The sequence below is a fragment of the Octopus sinensis genome, linkage group LG15 (assembly GCF_006345805.1).
Source record: "Octopus sinensis linkage group LG15, ASM634580v1, whole genome shotgun sequence".
NCBI lineage: Eukaryota > Metazoa > Mollusca > Cephalopoda > Octopoda > Octopodidae > Octopus > Octopus sinensis.
In genome coordinates, this window is record NC_043011.1 from 10,788,335 (window position 1) to 10,807,907 (window position 19,573).

Below are 19,573 nucleotides of genomic sequence, written 5' to 3' on the forward strand. Positions count from 1 at the left end.
AATCATTACATCAATTTAAAAGCAGTGCCATCTTCAGCTGCACAAATAAATAAATAGAATTTTAACAAGTAGGACACATTAACATAATTTTTCCAAAATATTTTAACAGAGGAAGAAGATGGAAGAAATTCATGTTGTCGAACCACTAAGTTATGGAAATGTAAACACACCAACACTAGTTGTTGAGTGTTGACGGAAGAATAAACACAGACACACACAGATACATATACATATAAATACGATGGGCTTCTTTCAGTTTCCATCTACCAAATCCACTAACAAGGCTTAGTAGAAGACACTTGTCCAAAGTGCCACACAGTGCGACTGAACCCAGAACCATGTGGTTGGGAAGCAAGCTTCTTACCACACAGCCACTCTTACGCCCATGGTTAACCACATACTTTAAGCTGAAACAGGATCTTGTATGTGGTTAACTGAAAGTTTTAATTCATTTTCTTTCTTCTGCTAGTCTGTGTTATTCTCGGAGAATTTATGGTGGTAATAGTGTCTTTAGACGTCTGTTTTTCAGTGCATGGTGAGGCACAAGCCAAGCCCTTGTTATGATTACGTATATAATTATAAAATATTTGTAAATTTTTTTTTTTATTTCCATGCAGACCACCTGGTAAAAATCATTAATGATTTTTACCCTTTATTATTATTATTATTATTATTATTATATATATATATATATATATATATATATATACGCATCCATCCAACCTATGCTAGCATGGAAAATAGACATTAAATGTTGATGATGAAGATATATGTGTGTGTGTGTGTGTGGCATATTAGCAATTTAAAACCTAAAGGCAAATTTATAAACATCCCTAAAGTAACAAGGGTACAAAGTAGTACCAGTATTGCTAGAAATAAGAGTCAGAACAACTCATTAGCCACACAAAATCTCAATTCTTGTCAGTGGATCTTACTGCACCTAGAGTTATGTTCAACTCACCTCGCCAACTTATGAGAAAAAAAACCATTGAAAGTATGTGTTGTCTCAAAATGGTAGATGTGTATACTATAAATAATGTAGGATCCACTGATGAGAATTGAGATACCCTGCATCAGAATTCAAAATCACATGATGCGGGTATTTCTGCTATTTCAGTAAGGAGCTTTGTCTCAGTAAAGCAGAGCGCTCTGTCTCTCTCGTAAACCTACTAAGATTGTGCTTTTTGTGGCTAATGAGTTGTTTTGACTCCTATTTCTAGCAATACTGCTACTACTTTGTACCCTTGTCACTTTAACAATACGATTTTTAATCGAGATATCAACCTTTATTTATCCTTTTCAAACATATTTTTACCTCATGTAACTCTTATTTCTTTCTAAATAATATATAGATATGTTCCTTGTCTTCATGTAATTTTATATTATAACCCATGTTAGCATAGAAAGTGGACATTAAACAATGATGATGATGATGATGATGTATTTATTATGTTGATGTAAATCATACATATAAAATGATTATCTAAATTTTTGTTTCTTCATATACCATGTTATATATATATATATACATATATATGATAGACAGAAACTAAAAGAAGTCCATCATATGTATATGTGTGTGTGTGTGCATGTATGGCTGGTTGCCTTTATGTATATGTGCATAAATGTAGTTGGGAATGTTTATATGTTTGTGTCTGCTTGTCTTGATGTCTACATAGCTGCAGGTACAATAAGCCATCTTAAAGTGAGTGAAGATTGCATTCTTTGAAAGAATTTGTGAAAGTCATAATTTGAATTCTGTATTAGTTAAGTGTTTCTAATGAAGACCAGTAATTAATGCAATTCAATATCTGTCATAAACTAATAAACTATAAAGATACTGAAGCATGATGTATCAATACTGAAATGCTGTTGCTTACCATTATTGATGCACTCATCAAAGCCTTGTTCTCGTAGGCATAGAGCAAAGATTTAAATAGTTCTGCTTTCTTCTCTTGGCTTCTGTATTCACTTAATCTTACACTTTCTCCCACACCTCCAGTCATATCAACCATAGCATCACGAGATTTCCCTCCTGTTAGGGCTTCATAAGATCCAAACAATCTATCAAAATATTGACAGTGCATATAATTGTTTGTTACTTTTAGACAAACGAAAAAAATACAGAAGAGAGAGAAAATAGAATCTAATGATATTTATGCCTTTCCCAAAGTGTGTGTGTGTGTGTATTTAGGATGAACTGATGGATGGATGATTGAATGGACAGATGGTGGAAGACACACACACACACACACACACACATACATAGGCAGATAGAGAGGTAGGTATAGAGGAAGGATTATTTAATTTAGAAACGTGAAGGTGAAGAGAATGTTTTAAAATTGATTAAATTGAATCAAATTTAAATTTATATCAAAATGTTAAGATTAATTTCAGAAGTATGTTTGCCTTCAGATTATATTAATAATAGGTTGAAGATAACAAAAGAATACAGCTGAAGCTCTTTAAGAAACAAACATAATCCAATAATTCCTCATAAAAAAATAAAGCTGGTCTTACTTTGCATATGCTTTCTCAAGTAAAGCACTCCAAAATTCATTCTTTGAAGTTGAATGAGCGAAAATAAGTTTTCCATTAATTGTTGGTAAAAGATCATCAACAACAACATCAACCCAGTCACCCATCTGCCAGAACTTGAAGTGGAAAATTCCTGCATATTTATTCTTAGGACTCCATTCCTGTTCTTCATAATCTGGAACAACCTGAATACCAAAGACATTACATATGTATAAAACTAAGGCAACTTACTAATGAGGCCCAAAACTCGATGTCAGAATACCTAAAGGCTTTGGTTTGCCACAGTGTTGTGTAACAAATGTCAGTCCAGTAAATTTCATTGCAATCCAAGTTATTACTGCATCTCCACAACAGACTCACTCTAAATAGTAATCTTGCAGTAAGCCTTATGATACTGTCACCTGATGTGAAAGAATTGTTTTGTCAGAAGTGTAAAGTGTGCATGTGTGACATTTTTCAAAACCTCAAAGTCTGGGAATATAATGAGAGGGAGTAAGTGTCAAATAGGAGACTATCCAAAAGGCTTGCAATGGAATGGTCTGTGCCAAAGGCATTCAAAGGTCGTTTAGTGTAGTTAAACTGAGCAATGAATTCAACTTGTTATTTAAGAATTAAAAAAAAAACAAATTGCTGAAAATTATCTATTTTAAGAAATACAGAATCATTTAAGTAAAATATTTTAGTTGGACAGCATGGAAAAGTGTAATTAAAATGAACAAATTTTGTTTGGGTGCAGTAGAGGAAATTTAACCCTTTCGAAACCGGATGAAAATTATCAAAATTCCAAAATTTTTAAAAACTGAAAATGTTTTATTTGATGAAATTCAGAATTTCTCAAATGAACAATTTACGGCTGTCTGGTCTTTGTTATAATGCAGTGGTGATAGCAGTATTTCAACTACTGACACTTCTAACAGACGTTCATATGCTAATCTACTCATAAAAGTGCAACTCTGAAGAAATTACTTAGTAGTTTCTCAGAGACATGACAATGTAGGTGTCTATAGAGGTGTGATGGTCATGTTTTTCTCAAGAGAATCAACATCAAGTAAATAGCTATCAGAGGAATGAAACCGTCTTCAGTTTGAAAAAAGCTTATGACTGTTCTACTATAGAACTGATGTTTAAGGAGAAAATATGTATAACTGAACAATATTGATTGTTGGTACTTGGTACAACTTATTGATGAGATAAGATGTACAGCTTTACTTCAGTCATCATCATCATCGATAATTGAAATTAGAATATAGAATTTTAAAACTGAAAGCAGTAATTTCAATGAGTAATGAACAGTATAAAATGTAGTTTTGATATCATACACATTGATTTTATCTTTCATTCATCCAGAACTGATATTATCATCATGTAACCTTACACATTTTTTGCCTATTTTTCGAAGAAAACAATAACAGCATCCATTAGTCTTAAACTATCTCCCATTATCTTCAACATTACAATAAATGGGTTACATTTCATCTTACCTTTTTCCATAGATCAGGGTTCTCAGCCACAGAAGCACAAGCTGCAACAAACCAACAGTTTCCTAAACTGCCTTGTGCAAAATCTTCAGCACTTGCTGAGTCTAAAAAGAACTTGGGGTCCTCTGCAATATCCTGCAAATAGGTTAAAGGGGTATCTTCTCAGAGTGCATTCAAGGAACAAGAAGTCTGGAAACCTTTCCAGCTCAAGTCAGCCAAATGGATATAAAACCAAGGAATGACAGTAGTGATTGTGAGATGGGAGTAGTGCAGCTGACAATGATGAGTGGGGGATGATGTTGAGTATGACAATGGGAATGGTGATGGATGGTTGATGATGGTGATAGATAATGAATGATGATCAATGAAGATGAGAATGATGATGATGATGATAACTACAGCAATGATGACAATAACGATGATTATAACGATCCTTTCACTGCATCAACAAGTCATGTGGAAACGACAATCCTCATCATCGAAATCATAACATTTGTGCTTCTCTTTGCACACAGCTAGTTTCTTCTTGAGTTTCCATGGCTTTTTGAATCTTCCTGAAACTGGGATGCAGAGGTAATTAAGTGGAGTTAGAGGAGGCTTACATGCAGACTCAACTTCTCTAGCTTATGGGTTAGCAAGAAATAGTTCGATGGAAGGTAATAGAACTTAGGTTCAACAAGTAGAAAGAATCAACTTTGTTTGGTTATCAGAACAGAATCAGTAATGGGAATCTAATGACTCCTCCCAAACACTAGCATAGCCAGAGTGTGTGCCACCTTGCGAGCTTACACATGTCCTCAGCAGTCACAGCCCATGTTTCACTGCCATATAGCATGGCTGTTTGTACACATGCCTCATACAGTTTACTTTCTACTCTGAGCGAGAGGCCTTTTGTCCCTAGCAGAGGTAAGAGCTCTCTGAACTTTGCCCAGGCTATTCTTATTCTAGCAGCTACACTTTCCGCACACCCTCCCCCACTACTGACTTGGTCACCTAGGTAACGGAAGCTATCAACTACTTCTAGTTTTCTCCATGGAATGTGACAGAAGCAGTTCTCTGCACATATTCAGTGTTTATTGCTCCTGGGCATCTTCCACATACAAAAACTATTTTCCTAGTTAGCCTTCCTTTCATATTGCTGCACCTCTTATGTGTCAATAGCTTACACTGGGTACATCTTATAGAGTTTCTACCTATGCCTTTTCTACAGATCAAGCAGGGCCATCTACCTAAAAAGTCACAGATTGGCTGACCGAAATTGCTAAGAGTTTTAAATTCTATCTGCTATTTTCCTAATATAGGTATTGCTGTTTCGTGGTTCACCCAGCCTCCCACCCTCACCACCAATACTGGAAATCCCTGTCCTCTCACTCTCCACCACCAGTACCGGAAGTCCCTATCCTCTGACAGCTTTCACTTGTCTCTCATGAACACTTCTAAAGGCGTAATGCCATCCCCACCCCTACCTGGGGTCTATCTCCTATGTAAGGTTGTGATTATATAATGCATAAAAATGATGGTGTACTGCATGCAGGTTGAGGGCTGTTGTTTGTTTATGAATTCTGCCAAATGCGAGCTTTCTTTTCAGGTACATGATGCTGCTGTCCCCCATCTCAGGGTCACATGGGCTCACACCTCCCACACCCTCAGGGTTGGCTCAGGGTATGTCTGATGAGATTGTTGAGATGCTTGAACAGAGATGTGTAGATTTGTACTGCATCCAAGAAAGAAGGTGGAGAGGAGACTCTGCTAGGTTCCTCACAGGCAAAGAACATAGATACAAGATCTTTATTGGTAGGGAACACTGACAGGGTCAGGGGCATGGATATACTTCTTGCAGAGAAATGGGTCGATAAGGTAATTGAGGTAGTCAGAGTCTGCGATGGAATACTTAAGATTAGATTAGTGCTACATTATGGGTTAGCAACCACTATCTCGGCCTATGGGGCTACCTTGCCTAAACAGCCACAGTAGCCTGGGGTAGCCTTCTACCTGGCTGGCTCCTGCCAAACCATTCAACCCATACCAGCATGGAAGACAGATGTTAAATGATGATGATATATATATATATATATATAGAGAGAGAGAGAGAGAAAGAGAGAGAGAGTGAAGGGGAGATAGAAAAAATAGATGAATATAGAAAACATTTTATTTGATATAAATACTATTTTGTAAGGAATATTTTGGGGCAATTTTAACATTTAACATTTTGACGATCTTGCTTTTAGAAATACAAGCTTGAATTACTGGCTAAATTCTATTTTGGTAAATTCTATTTTCTCATTTATTCTTCTTTACTAATTAACACTAATTTAATCTCCCGCCTCCTTCTCACTCACAATTCCATTAATTTCCATCCCTCTCTCTCTCTCTTCAAACTCTTTCTCTCCTTTAACTACTTTATTTGTCTTCTCTTCAGAATTTTTATTGCGCTTTTATAGTTACTGATAAAAGATCTTTATAGACAAAGCTTCATGTGACCACTGTGTAACAAATCTAAACTCACTTCCCACTAATTCCCTTCATGATCTTACTTCAATTGGTTTCTTTTCTGCTTTTGTATTTTTGCCAGATTGTAACATCATGAGTTGCATGGACTCTAGGTCTTCTCTTTATTTTTTGTTTCTTGTTTTTAGCTATTTTTCAGTGTTATGCTATATTGCAAATGTTAATAAATGGTCTGTTAACTCATATTTAAACAGATTCAGTTATTTCCAATGCTTACACTATCAGAAATTTTCAAGTAGATTTAAATGTTGTGATAAGTGAAATATACTGGGTGTTAGATAACATTATAGTTTAAACAGACAAACAAGGAATACAGCTCTAAATTTTACTTCCTTACCATCAGTTATTGTCCTGGAAAGAAGTTGTGACAATTTAAGTGATAAATTTAAGTGACAGTTTAAGTGATAAATGTATATAAACTTGTATGATGTTAAATACTCCATCCTAGATCATATGTTAAACCTATAAAATATTCTTAACGTAATTTTTTCCTATTATTTTGTTCAACATTCTGAAAGCAACAGATGAATGAATAAGTAAAACTCATAAGTAAAACTTGCTGTTGTTTTTCACTTTCTCTGTATCTGTGTGTGCATTTATTGAAAAACCAGATACATCTGAGATGATTAATTAAATAAGACTTCTTGAAATCTCAGCTCATTAATATTACTGCAACAATTTTACAACCACTGACCCAGTCACCACCAAAACCATCAAGCAACTCACAAATATTATTTTTCTGTTTTATCTAAAATTACTAACAAATTCTAGACCAACCACTTGTAGCTGGCTATGTTTCTATAAATAACTCTTCTACTGGGATGGGCAAAAGTAATATATTGAACAGGTGATACTCTTGAATTATTCATCAATAAACTCATTACCAACTGAAACCTGTGTTTAAACCCAAGCCATAACTGATCAAGAATTACAATCTGAAGTTTTCCAGCAGTAAATATACTGTCTTTTTTTTTTCCTTTCAAAACTTGCATACATAGAACTATATTGTTCAATGTATCTGTTCTTTTAAGACTATAAGGAAATGTGCCAGCCATTTCTAACTAGTCATGAGGCTGTGTAGTGGCACCTTAATTGTAGTTGTGTTCATGTGGGCCCCGGTGGCCTAGGGCTCAGAGACACTTGTTAGAATAACTGTGATCTACAGACCAAGTGTTCCAGACTTACAGCCACCACAGCACACCTTCCGAAATGCAGTTATTGATCATACTGCACATTGCAACATGCAATCATATGACATGCAGTGTTAAAGTGTCAACATGGCGTTATAGTAGAGGATTTGGTTGTTGTAGATGTGTCTGTTTATTTAGGGGTCATTCTACATGTAGTGGCAAAGGTTTTAAGTGATGGAGTTTACTGCAACAACAAACTTTAGCCCTTGCAACTGGTCTTCTGAATTGCTTTTCTTTCATTATGTATGTGGTCTACAAGTATCGTAGATGTAAAGAAGACAGTGTTGTAGGAGTGCACACAGCATGTGTACTACAGCAGTACTATGCATAGTTTAAATACTGAGATTGAAAAGCAGGGGCGAATCATGCCTAACTAATCTACAAAAAAGTAAAATATTTTGCATTAGAATTCTGAGTAGAAATATGTAATCACCAGGGATCAGTCCTCAGCCCCCTCTTATTCATTATAGAACTCAAGGCAATAACATAGGAATTCAAGACAAGCTGCCCCTGGGAGTTTCTCTATACTGATGATGTTGCTCTAATAGCTGAGTCACTGTCAGAACTGGAGACGAAGTTTAGGGTGTGGAAGCAAGGTCTAGAATCGAAGGGCCTTAGGGTCAACCTTGCAAAAACCAAAGTCTTAGTAAGTAGGAAGGCTGTCAAATCATGACTTCCTTCAGGTAAATGGCCCTGCTCGATCAGTAGAAAAAGCATAGGTAGAAACTCCATATGGTGTACTCGGTGTAAACTATGGACACATAAGAGGTACAACAATACCAGAGGAAGGTTAACAGGGAAAATAGGTGTAATGGAGATATTGTATGTAAATGGGTACATTCTGGAAAGGGGCTGCAATGGTAAATGGCAATGGGGAAGTGAACTGGCTTCAATAACATGTAGCATCATCTTCTTTACCACCAGGCGTGCCCCATTGCAGAGTGTTGGTGTATCCAAATTCCTCAATAAAGTTCCCACTTTAAGTTCCAATTTGTGGGAAGGCAGCCCTGGAGGCTCCAATGAATTGAAAAATTCTGTTAGATAATTTATCACCTCTTCTGGATCTGGGACTGTATCAACTAACTTATAGAGTTGAAGACTTCCAGGAAGGTACTGCAGCAGCTGCCCATTAATTTTACTTACAGTGCTGTGTTTTGGAGCCAGTATTGCTCTTTCACACAGCCAATTGAGATTGTGATTATTTTTTTACCAATGGAGGATCTCTTGTTTGGAGAAATTATGTCAAGAAATATGACGTAATAAAATAAGATGAGAATTGTATGTTAATAATGAAATGTCAATAAAAAAGGCTAAATAATATCAATATTTGAGCAAATTCTAAGAAATACATACAATGAACTAAGATGACATTGATATGTAATTAATAAAATATCAATAAAAAACATTAATACCAATATCTTAAAAAGACGAAAAACATTCAATGGATTAATCACGCTAGATAGAAGGGAGACAATCAATTTATGAAAGTTACTTTGCAAAAAGTTACATCACTTCTCTACGTAACCCAGGAAAGGGTATTTTCTGCTCCCAAAGGTCCCATTACTCATTATGTGAAAAATTTTAAGAGTCTAAAACCATCTCTGGAACATAAGTAATGAATGTTCCCAGTTTGGAGAAAATCAGCTGTGAACTTCAGAAGTTACACGGATTTACAAATACACACAGTCTGACTTTAATATATATAGACAGACATTATATATTCTGCTTATCCAATATGCAATGTTTTCATATACAGACATGATGGTTTACTTCTAACTTCTTTGTGATGAGATCAAGGCTAAGTTTGTAGGAAGTTGATTAAAACACTCCTTTTATTACTGGTACATATTTATTCACTCTTAGTGAGATGGAAAGTAAATTTGACATGGTAGGAACTTGCAATGTAAAGCTAACTTTATATATTCTACTGATCAGTATTTTACCATTTATGCCAATCCCAAAGCTCAGTATTATAGGAAAGAGAATTTTAATCAAAACATTTGTGGTATAAATTATGTGAAATTCTTGAACTGACAATTGAAAGTCTGTCACAATCTCATTTTGTACAGATCTTAGTTTTATTTCTCTGTCATTCACCATCCACCACAAAGTATTTCAGGAGTGTCATTTTACTGAGTCATAAAATGAATCTCTCTGGAATAAATAGCAACAATATAATAGGCTGAGGGCTATTTTCAGTTGACCAAACTGAAACAGTGCAGGCTCTCGTATATGTAATAAAGTGAGTAGTGTTTTATATACAGTGGGAAGGCCTCATATACGCACGCAATAGAAGGAACTGTAAAACTTCAGTCAGCTAAAAATATGCAAGCAATTAGTAAACAAAACTCTATATGGAAGATTTTTAGAATGCAGCAAGGAAAATAACTCAAATGAGACCTCCACAGCAAAGCCTAGTGATAAAAAATTATTTATTTATGTATATACTTACTTTTATTTGTACTAACATTGCTTGTACTAATGCTTGTATAGCAACCACCTTGAGTGAAGGCAGGTGTAACATGAATGAGGGTAGATTAAATGGCAGGACAACTGTTATATGTCAGTTGGCAAATGCTCATTGGAGCCTTTTTTCTGGATGCTGAAATCTACTGTTCTCCCCCACCCATGTTACCTCCTGCCACCTACATTCCCTCAGAGTTGGTACATAGGCACATTGAAAAGTAAGTCTAGTGAGATTGTTGAGATGCTTGAAGAGAGGCATGTTGATGCATGTTGCATTCAAAAAGTAAGGTGGAGAGGAGCTTCAACCAGGTTCCTCACAAGCAAACCCACTTTCAAACCCTGTGTTATCTTGTCTTATTTCACCAATTTTTTTTACAGACTGTACAAGGTGCTTTTTCATGGTACAAGCACTACAGAGGATAAGTATGACTCACAAGACTGAAAAGCCCCTGTGAAAGTGGGGGCATGTAGAAGAGAGTTTGATAACTTTAGGCAAAGTACTGAAATATGTTAAAAGTGTGATGAGATTGTATAACATGGAAAACAAGTGTGTTAAATATACATACTCCTGGTCTCTTCCATATAATGCCACTTGGAGGACTTCTGCTAAAGAAGATTGCAGAGTTGTTTGCTGGGAACTTCGGATCAGTAAATAATATAGATTTCTTCCGACACTCATTACGTAATTTGTGAAACTTCTGTTCAGCAAATGGAATTAATTTTGGCATCTCCTGCAATTTAAATTAAAAGTTTATAGTTTGTAAGTGCACATGATATATTTCTCTAACTTGTATCTGTATAGAAAGACAGAGATGACCAACAGCAACATCACTACACCTGACAGTTAAAATGTGATATCACATCATGCTATCTTGAGGTAAAGGATACCATCTAACAATCAATAAACAATCAGATTCATTATGGGTCTTTTTTTTATCTAGATATTTTCAGTATTTTGTGTGTGTGTTTACAAATAACTTACAACTTACCTATTTTCCAACTGAATAAACTATTTATGTATTTATGTATGCCAGTATTATCATCAGTTTATCATTTATATATTCACATTTTATGCCGGCAGGGTTGAACAAATCATCATAGTCAAAGTTAAATCCTACTGGAAACTGCTACTTACGTGTGTGTGTGTGTGTGTGTGCGTGTGTCATGTGTGATAGAAGAATGGTTGATACACAAATTACAAACCAAAAGAGGTTAGTTCAATTTCCGTTTCAAGCTACCCTTTTCATTTGTTGTTTTTATCTCTAAACTTATGTTTAAATATCATATTCTAAGCCTGTTTCAAGGGTGTGTTAATTTCATTCTAGCAGGGAAAGCATTTGCACAAATCAGAAAATGTGTTGTTTATTGATTTCTGTATCAAAACAAGCATCTTTCGTGGGGAGGGGTACTTAGGGCAGAACGTGTAAGGCATTCATCATTGGAGTGACCAAATCAGGTCAGAACACTGTTTCAGGCAACACACCAGCATTTGGAACCAAGCCCTGTATTTTTAACACCAACAAAATATTATTTATGCCATTCTACATTTGTATACACATTATAAATATTATACACACTGGTATTTTAATCTAAAGCTATTTCAAGTGCATATATATTCATACATAAATATATATACACATCATTTGATCCCCACTTTCCATACTGGCATGAGCCGGATGATTTCCCACAACCCGACAAATTTCTTATTGAGAGCACTTCTCTCAAAAACATTTGGCTTGGCTTCAATGGTTGGATGCTAATCACTTTAGAAAGTGCATTTCCTCATGGCATTAGACATTGATAAGCCTTTGGCATGCCACAATTCTCAACTTCATCTAATCATTTGCCAACCACTTCCCAGTAAGTACCCATGGCACCAACACTGATCACTCACAAGGAATGTGGCAGGAATTGAGAAAGGACTCAATAATCTAAAATGTATAGAGCAGAGAAGAAAATATAAGAGATGAGAGCAGAAAGGCCAAAAACGATTGGATAAGAGGGGAAGTACTCATAAACCTAGAGTGTGTACACTCACTTTAAGTGACCAAGGAGGGGAATAGGAGAGATTGTTCTAATGTCCAGCTTTTGCATACTTGCATGTATTGGTCAGATTTTATTGAGGCAGATTTTGTGAGAAAATGCCCTTCCTGTTGTCAAGATATTTCCCCACACATTATTTACAATTGATGGACATTTGTCCTCATCTTGTTTGTTGTTAACACGTTTCGGCTGATATACCCTCCAGCCTTCATCAGGTGTCTTGGGGAAATTTCAACCTGGGTTCTGCTATTATTATTATTATTATTATTATTATTATTTAGGTCACTGCCTGGAATCAAACTCTGAATCTTTGGGTTAATAGCCTGCGCTCTTAACCACAACACCATATATCCGTGGGCAAATGGCGTAGTGGTTAAGAGCACGGGCTACTAACCCCAAGATTCCAAGTTTGATTCCAGGCAGTGACCTAAATAATAATAATAATAATAATAATAATAATAATAATAATAATAATAATAATATAATAATAATAACAACAACCATCAACAAATACTTTAGGAATGAGAACCCGGGTTCGAAATTTCCCCAAGACACCTGATAATGGCTGGAGGGTATATCAGCCGAAATGTGTGAACAAGAAACAAGATGAGGACAAATACTGTCAATTGTAAATAATGTAAATAATGTACATAATTCCTCATCTCTTAAATATAGAACCGTCTTATTTTATTTCCCTGTGACCAGAAACATTTTCACACAACATTGGAAAGAAACTAGCAAAGCCTGCATGATAGTGACACTTGTTTACAACTATCAAACACTGTGAAGACAAAGAAACACACACACACACACACACTCACACACTCACTCTCACAGATACTTATATATCTATAAGTACATATTATTATCGACATCATCAGCAGCAGCAGCAATGTCAACCACATAACACACATTGATATATATATATACACACACACACACACAAATATATATTAGGTTGGCAACTAAGTTCCCGCTGTTTTTTTAAATTTAAATTTTTTTAAAGGTTTAATAAAAAATAACAACAATAATGTATTCACCCTTGTTGTTTACAACTTCTTCCCAACTTTCAACAAGATTTTCAATACCTAGTTGGTAGAAGTCACCCGATTTCGACTCGAAAAATTGATCCAGCCAATCTCTCAATTCTGCAACAGTATTGAAAGAAACTCTGTGCATAGCATTTGAAAGAGATCGAAAGAGGTGCCAAATCAGAAGAGTATGGCGGGTATTTGTAGCACTTCCCAGCCATGCGTTTGAATGGCTTCCTTGGACATATTGGTGATATGAGCACGGGCGTTGTCATGCAGCAGAAGAACTCCATGCTGCCGATTAGGTCTTTTCTCTTGAATAGCCATGTTGAATCGTTCCATCTGTTGAACATAGAGTTCCATGTTGACCGTTTAGTTCCGTTCAAGCAATTCGTAATGGATAATCCCTTCTCAGTCTCACCATACGCACAACATCATTTTATGTGGATGAAGATCTTGTTTCATGTGCAGTGTTGCTTGTTTACTGGGGCTAAGCCATTCCTTACGCTGCTTCATGTTGATGTTCAGGCACCATTTTCTGTTACCAGTAACAATTTGTCCACCAAGGTTCAGCCCTCAGTCCCCTTTTATTTATCATAGTCCTCCAGGCAATAACAGAGGAATTCAAAACAGATTGCCCCTGGGAGCTCCTCTATGCTGATGACCTGGCCCTCATAGCAGAATCACTACCGGAACTAGAAAAGAAATTTCAGGTGTGGAAGCAAGGTTTAGAATCAAAGGGCCTTAGAGTAAATGTAGCAAAGACCAAAGTTATAGTAAGCAGAAAGGCGAACTCATCACACACACCCTTGGGCAGGTGGCCCTGCTCGATCTGTAGGAAAGGTCTAGGTAGAAACTCCATAAGATGTACCCAGTGTAAGCTATGGACGCATAAGAGGTGCAGCAATATGAAAGGGAAATTAACTGATAAGATAGCTTTCATATGCGGCAGATGCACAGGGACAATAGACACCACAGATACTCAGAAAACAGATTCCATCACACTCCAGTGGGAGAAACCAGAAGTAGTTGATAGTTTCCGCTACCTAGGTGACCAAGTTAGTAGTGGAGGTGGATGCTCAGAGAGTGTCACCACTAGAATACGAATAGCCTGGGCAAAGTTTAGAAAGCTCCTACCCCTACAGGCGACAAAGGGTCTCTTGCTCAGAGTGAAAGGTAAATTGTATGATGCATGTGTGCGAACTGCCATGCTTCATGGTAGTGAAACATGGGCTATGACTGCAGAGGACATGCGTAGACTTGAAAGAAATGAAGCTAACATGATCCGCTGGATGTGTAATGTCAGTGTGCACGCACGACAGAGTGAAAGCGCCCTGAGAGAAATGCTGGACATAAGAAGCATCAGATGTGGTGTGCAAGAGAGACGCTTGCTATGGTATGGTCATGTACGGCGGATGGATGAGGAGAGATGTGTGAAGAAGTGCCGCTCCCAAACAGTTGAAGGTATCAGGGGGAGAGGTAGACCCAGGAAGACATGGGATGATGTAGTCAAGCATGACCTCTGAGCGTTGGGCCTCACAAAGGCAATGACGAAGAACCGAGATCTCTGGAGATATGCTGTGACTGCAAAGACCTGGGCTGCTTCCTGCACCAGTTTCGCATAGCCCCAGCCCATTCAAAGTACCTTGGATTGCAGAACAACCTGCTGTGCTTGAGGAGACCTATTGAGTCAAGTACATGAACATCGAAATAAATATCAAATGGAAATAGTAGTTGTGATACCTGTGCCAGTGGCACGTAAAAAACACCATCCTAACATGGCCAATGCCAGCTCCCCCTGACACCTGTGCCCACTACACTCACAGAGTGGTTGGTGTTAGGAAGGGCATCCAGCTGTAGAAACACTGCCAGATCAGACTGGAGCCTGGTGAAGCCCCCTGGCTTCCCAGACCCTGGTCGAACCGTCCAACCTGTGCTAGCACAGAAAACAGATGTTAAACGATGATGATGATGATAGCCAAGAAATACGTGTAGTCATTTTACCAAATATATACATCTTATTTATTGTTTTGCACATTACTTAATCATTAGTATATGTTTTTATCTTATATTTAATTTTTTCTATAGGATGTAATTTTTTTCTATATGGTATTGTTGAATTGATAAAAGGTGTCTTTTTCTATTTTATATATATATATGTATATATATATATACACACTTTATTAATAAAGCTGCAAAATCAGCATGATCAACGCCTGTGCCACCTGACTGACTCATGTGCTGGTGGCATGTAAAAGCAACCAATACACTCTCGATGTGGTTGGTGTTAGGAAGGGCATCCAGCTATAGATACCTTGCCAAATCTGATTGGAGCTTGGCGCAGCCTCCCACTTTGCCAGTTCTCGGTCAAACCATCCAACCCATGTCACTGTGTCTATGAACTGTGTTTTAGAAGCAGTTGCCAAACAAAACTTGGCAAGTAGCTTAAGAAAAACAAACCCATTAGACAGACTCAGTAACTATAGAGACAAGTATACAGAGGGTGGTGGGTAGGAAGGAATCTGTCTGGGTATATATGGTAGCAGACAGGTGATATATAACATCTAGGGGCGTACACTAATTACTCTTGTTATTGTATTTCTACAATTAGATGGGAGTGTTTTTCAAGTTTTGGTAACATTAATCATCACATGTAGCAGAATAAAGAATCTGACTCCCCTCTTCCTCTTCCTCTTTCCATCCCTCTCTACCCACTCTCACTCTCTTTGTGCTCATATAAAGACACATACATACATTCAACATATATATATATATATATATATATATATATATATATGGAAGCGATTATGTGGATAAACAAATTAGATATATTAAATATAACAGTTTGGATATGAAATACAAAATGTTATATATGTATACATACAAAACAAGAGAAAGCAAAGAGTGGAGATTTCCAGGTGATTAATTTTAAAGTATAAATATATAGACATTTCGTTTATGGATTTGGTTTGCAAGATTCTTTATGTGATTTCATGTGCTGAAGCATATTTTGTTGTGTCTGGGGAGAGTCATTCTCTTCTAGTGTCTTATTATTTAACACACTCACTGGTAATGTTTCCACTCATTTACTTTTTCATTTTCCTAAAATTTTCGTTGTAACTTGCAACCTTTTCAATAGTCATTGACTCTGTCCATTATCTGAGCTGCATCCGTTTTGTTTGTTTGTGCGCATGTGTGTGGGTCAGTGTGTGTGTGCACACATGTATGTATGTACATACATATGTATGTATGCATGCATGCAAGTGTGTGTATGCATGTATATGTGTGTGTATACCTGTGTCTCCTTGTGTGTGCATGTCTGAGGGTGCCTGTGTATGGTTTTTTTGTGACTATATAATGTGTCTGTATGTATAGATGTGTGTCTCGATTTGAGTCCTTGTGTGAAGTGAAGTGTGTGTGTGTGGTCGTGTGTTTCAGTCTTCATTTGTGTATGTGTGTGTATGTGTGCTTGTCTGTTTTTATTACCTATGTACCTATCTGTCTGTATGTCTATCTGTTCACTTTCATATCCATTTGCCTACATACATGTACATATACACATGCACACCCACACACATACATTTACATAACAATTCACTAACTATTCTACCTGTATATAAATATAAACTGTGGGTATTGGGGTAAGAATACCTACTACGTATATTTCCTATTTAGTACTGGGGATGTTTCATTTATGAGGATGTATTCCTGTATTTGACTGAGCGTTGGGCCCTTTGGGTGCTTGGATAAAATGCAGATGTCAAGTTAACCCAGGTTGCCTCCATATTGGTCCTTGGCATATTGGTAGAGTATAGAGGACTGTTTTTTATTGTCATATTGTCTCAAGTGTTCATTTAGTCTTTCGACAATGCTCCTAGATATCTCTATGTATGTCAAGCACCTTCTATGCATCTTATGCTGTAGACTACATTTCTAGTTCTACAGTTAATGCCAGGGCTAATCCTACATACCATGCAGTTATCATTGGTGCATATGGCATTCTCAAAATGGTACATCCTACATAGTTGTGATCTGATGGAGTTCCCTGGCTTTTCACCAATCTTAATGTTGAGTTCGAGCTTTCCTAAATCTACAGGTTAGTTCTCCATGGGCTGTGGCATACAAACATATATGTGTATGCGTGCACACACTGACCCAAACATGTGCACAAACAAACAAAAAGAACGCAGCTCAGCTAATGGACAGTATCAACAACTATTGAAAAGGTTTGTAAGATGCAACGAAAATTTTAGGAAAAGTAAATAAGTAAATGAGTAGAAATAATAAGGCACTAAATGAGAATGACACTCCCCAGACACAATATATAGATATATTTATAATAATAAATCAAACATACAGTCTACAAACAAGTGAGAAAATTAAAGGGGAGGAAGTGAGGTGTTATAAGTCCGACAGCTGTTTCTGGGGGGCTTGAAGATGCATTATAATGTTAGCCTCTATCATCAGCTCATAATGCAGAGAAGGTCAAATGTGGAATGATTAAATGTGGAGATTAAGCAGAAATTAGAGGAAGTAGGAGGGTCAGTCAGTTTTTGGGGAGTGTCAAGACAGAGAATGGTGAGAAGAAATAAGAGAGCTAGTTCAGGAAGAGGGAGGGGGTTAATAATGTGGATGTTAAGAGTGGTGGTAGTAGAGGTGTAGAGTTGGGGGATAAGTGGGAAGGGTGGGATAGATAGTAACTGAAGGGGGGGGGGGGGTCAACTATTGTTGGGTTTGTGTATAGGTGTCAAAGTTTAGGGATTATTACTGGTAGAATTATTACTAGTAGTTGAGATGGTGGGAAAAGGAATGCCAATTATTTGAGGGAGGGAGGGAAAATGTCTAATTTGATAGTGGAGGGAGATTACTAAGGTGTCTAGAAAGGTATGAGAGAAGATAGAGGGAGATGGACAGAGTGGGGAGTGAGTCAGTGTTCAAGGTAGCAGTGAAGGGTGGTGGAGGAGGAGTGCTGAGGTATGCAGAAGTGTATGAAATTGAATAGGAGAAGAATAGAGAGGGGAGAGATTGATAGATTAGTGATAGATAGGTTGAGCAGGGTAGTTGTGATTTTGGTTGAAGAGGAGAAATGACAGAACAGGGAAAGAAAACGACCTGAGGCAATGAGTGGGATGGAATATGGTGGGTAATAGGAATTTGCAAAGGTAATCATGAGAAGGAATAATTTAATAGAAAGGGTGGTTATAAGTGGAGGAGGTAAGTTGCTAGGCTGACCAAGTTGTACCCCAATGTTAATTATAATTAAGGATAATCATAGTTATGGGATAACATAGATTTGGGCAAATGATGAGTAGAATCTGTATTCAGAAACGATTATTACATCTGAGAATTTGTTAAGTGATGAGGGGTTGTGTAAAGGATGGTTAGCAGTGGTTCCCTTAAACACAATTTACAGATGCTGAGGTTTATTTTGTATGGGGGAGCCTCACTTACAATAGACCAGAATAGGGTACAGGGAACATTTGGGGATTTGAGATTGTGTGTATAAGTTGCTAAGGAGGTAGAAAATTTAGAATTTGGACTGGAAAAAGATTTCAGGTGTGCTTGGTAGTGACACTTGAAACCAAATGCCACGAATATAGACCATTGCTTAGTGGAAGTGTGGTGTTATCACTTGAGACTTGTAGACTACATTTTTGAGCAGACAGAAACCTCCAAGAGGGCAAAGTTCAGACTTCCGACAATAGCAAGTTTTCCTGCCTGCTCTGCAGTTGAAGTTTACCACTATGGAGGTCAGGTTCCTATGTGGTGGAAATATATACACTGACAGCCAGATTTAGCCAAGCCATCAAGAGTCTGAGTAGTCACTACTGACAAGCCTATGGTTGATAGGTAAAACTAGTTTAGTCTAGTGATCCTAGACACTCATAGGGCAGTTATTTCCCCTGTTAGTGAATATCTATTGCACACTTCTTATGGCACAAAGAGATTTTAACTGTTATTTCTTGCAATGTAAGTGCTCAGCACTCTCAGTCAAAATTAGTGATGAGAAAATTTGTCCTATACAGTATTATATTGTGCTTAGCTGTTTATATTATTTTCATGTGTGTGTGTGGGGGGGGTAAATTCCACCAGGTAAATTTCATCATAGGTGAAATTATCATCACCATCACCACCACCACCACCATTACCATCATATTACATGGGTTATGATATTATGGAAATGAAAAAAAAAAGAATATCAATAATGTCAATAAATACAAAAAATATGAGGGAGAAAAAATAATTAAGGAACAATCACCCAAAGAAATAAACAGTGAATACTGTTTCCTTCTTCTTCCCTCTCCCTTCCCCTCTTTCT

The 19,573-nt window shown here is 36.9% G+C and overlaps 1 protein-coding gene across 4 annotated transcripts in view; it reads right to left on the bottom strand.

Moving 5' to 3' along the window:
* LOC115219759 (calpain-5-like) overlaps positions 1-19,573 on the bottom strand; it is a 124,346-nt gene that overhangs the window by 62,598 nt on the left and 42,175 nt on the right. For all 4 annotated transcript variants that reach the window (XR_003882364.2, XM_036509455.1, XM_036509456.1 and 1 more), the window contains 4 exons: positions 10,747-10,911; positions 4,020-4,151; positions 2,521-2,723; positions 1,881-2,064 (listed from right to left, as the gene is read on the bottom strand). Coding sequence is in view for 3 of the 4 variants with exons in the window: in XM_036509455.1 (XP_036365348.1) it covers positions 1,881-2,064; positions 2,521-2,723; positions 4,020-4,151; positions 10,747-10,908 (681 nt within the window). In the remaining variant the exon portion in view is untranslated. The remainder of the gene's footprint in view (positions 1-1,880; positions 2,065-2,520; positions 2,724-4,019; positions 4,152-10,746; positions 10,912-19,573) is intronic.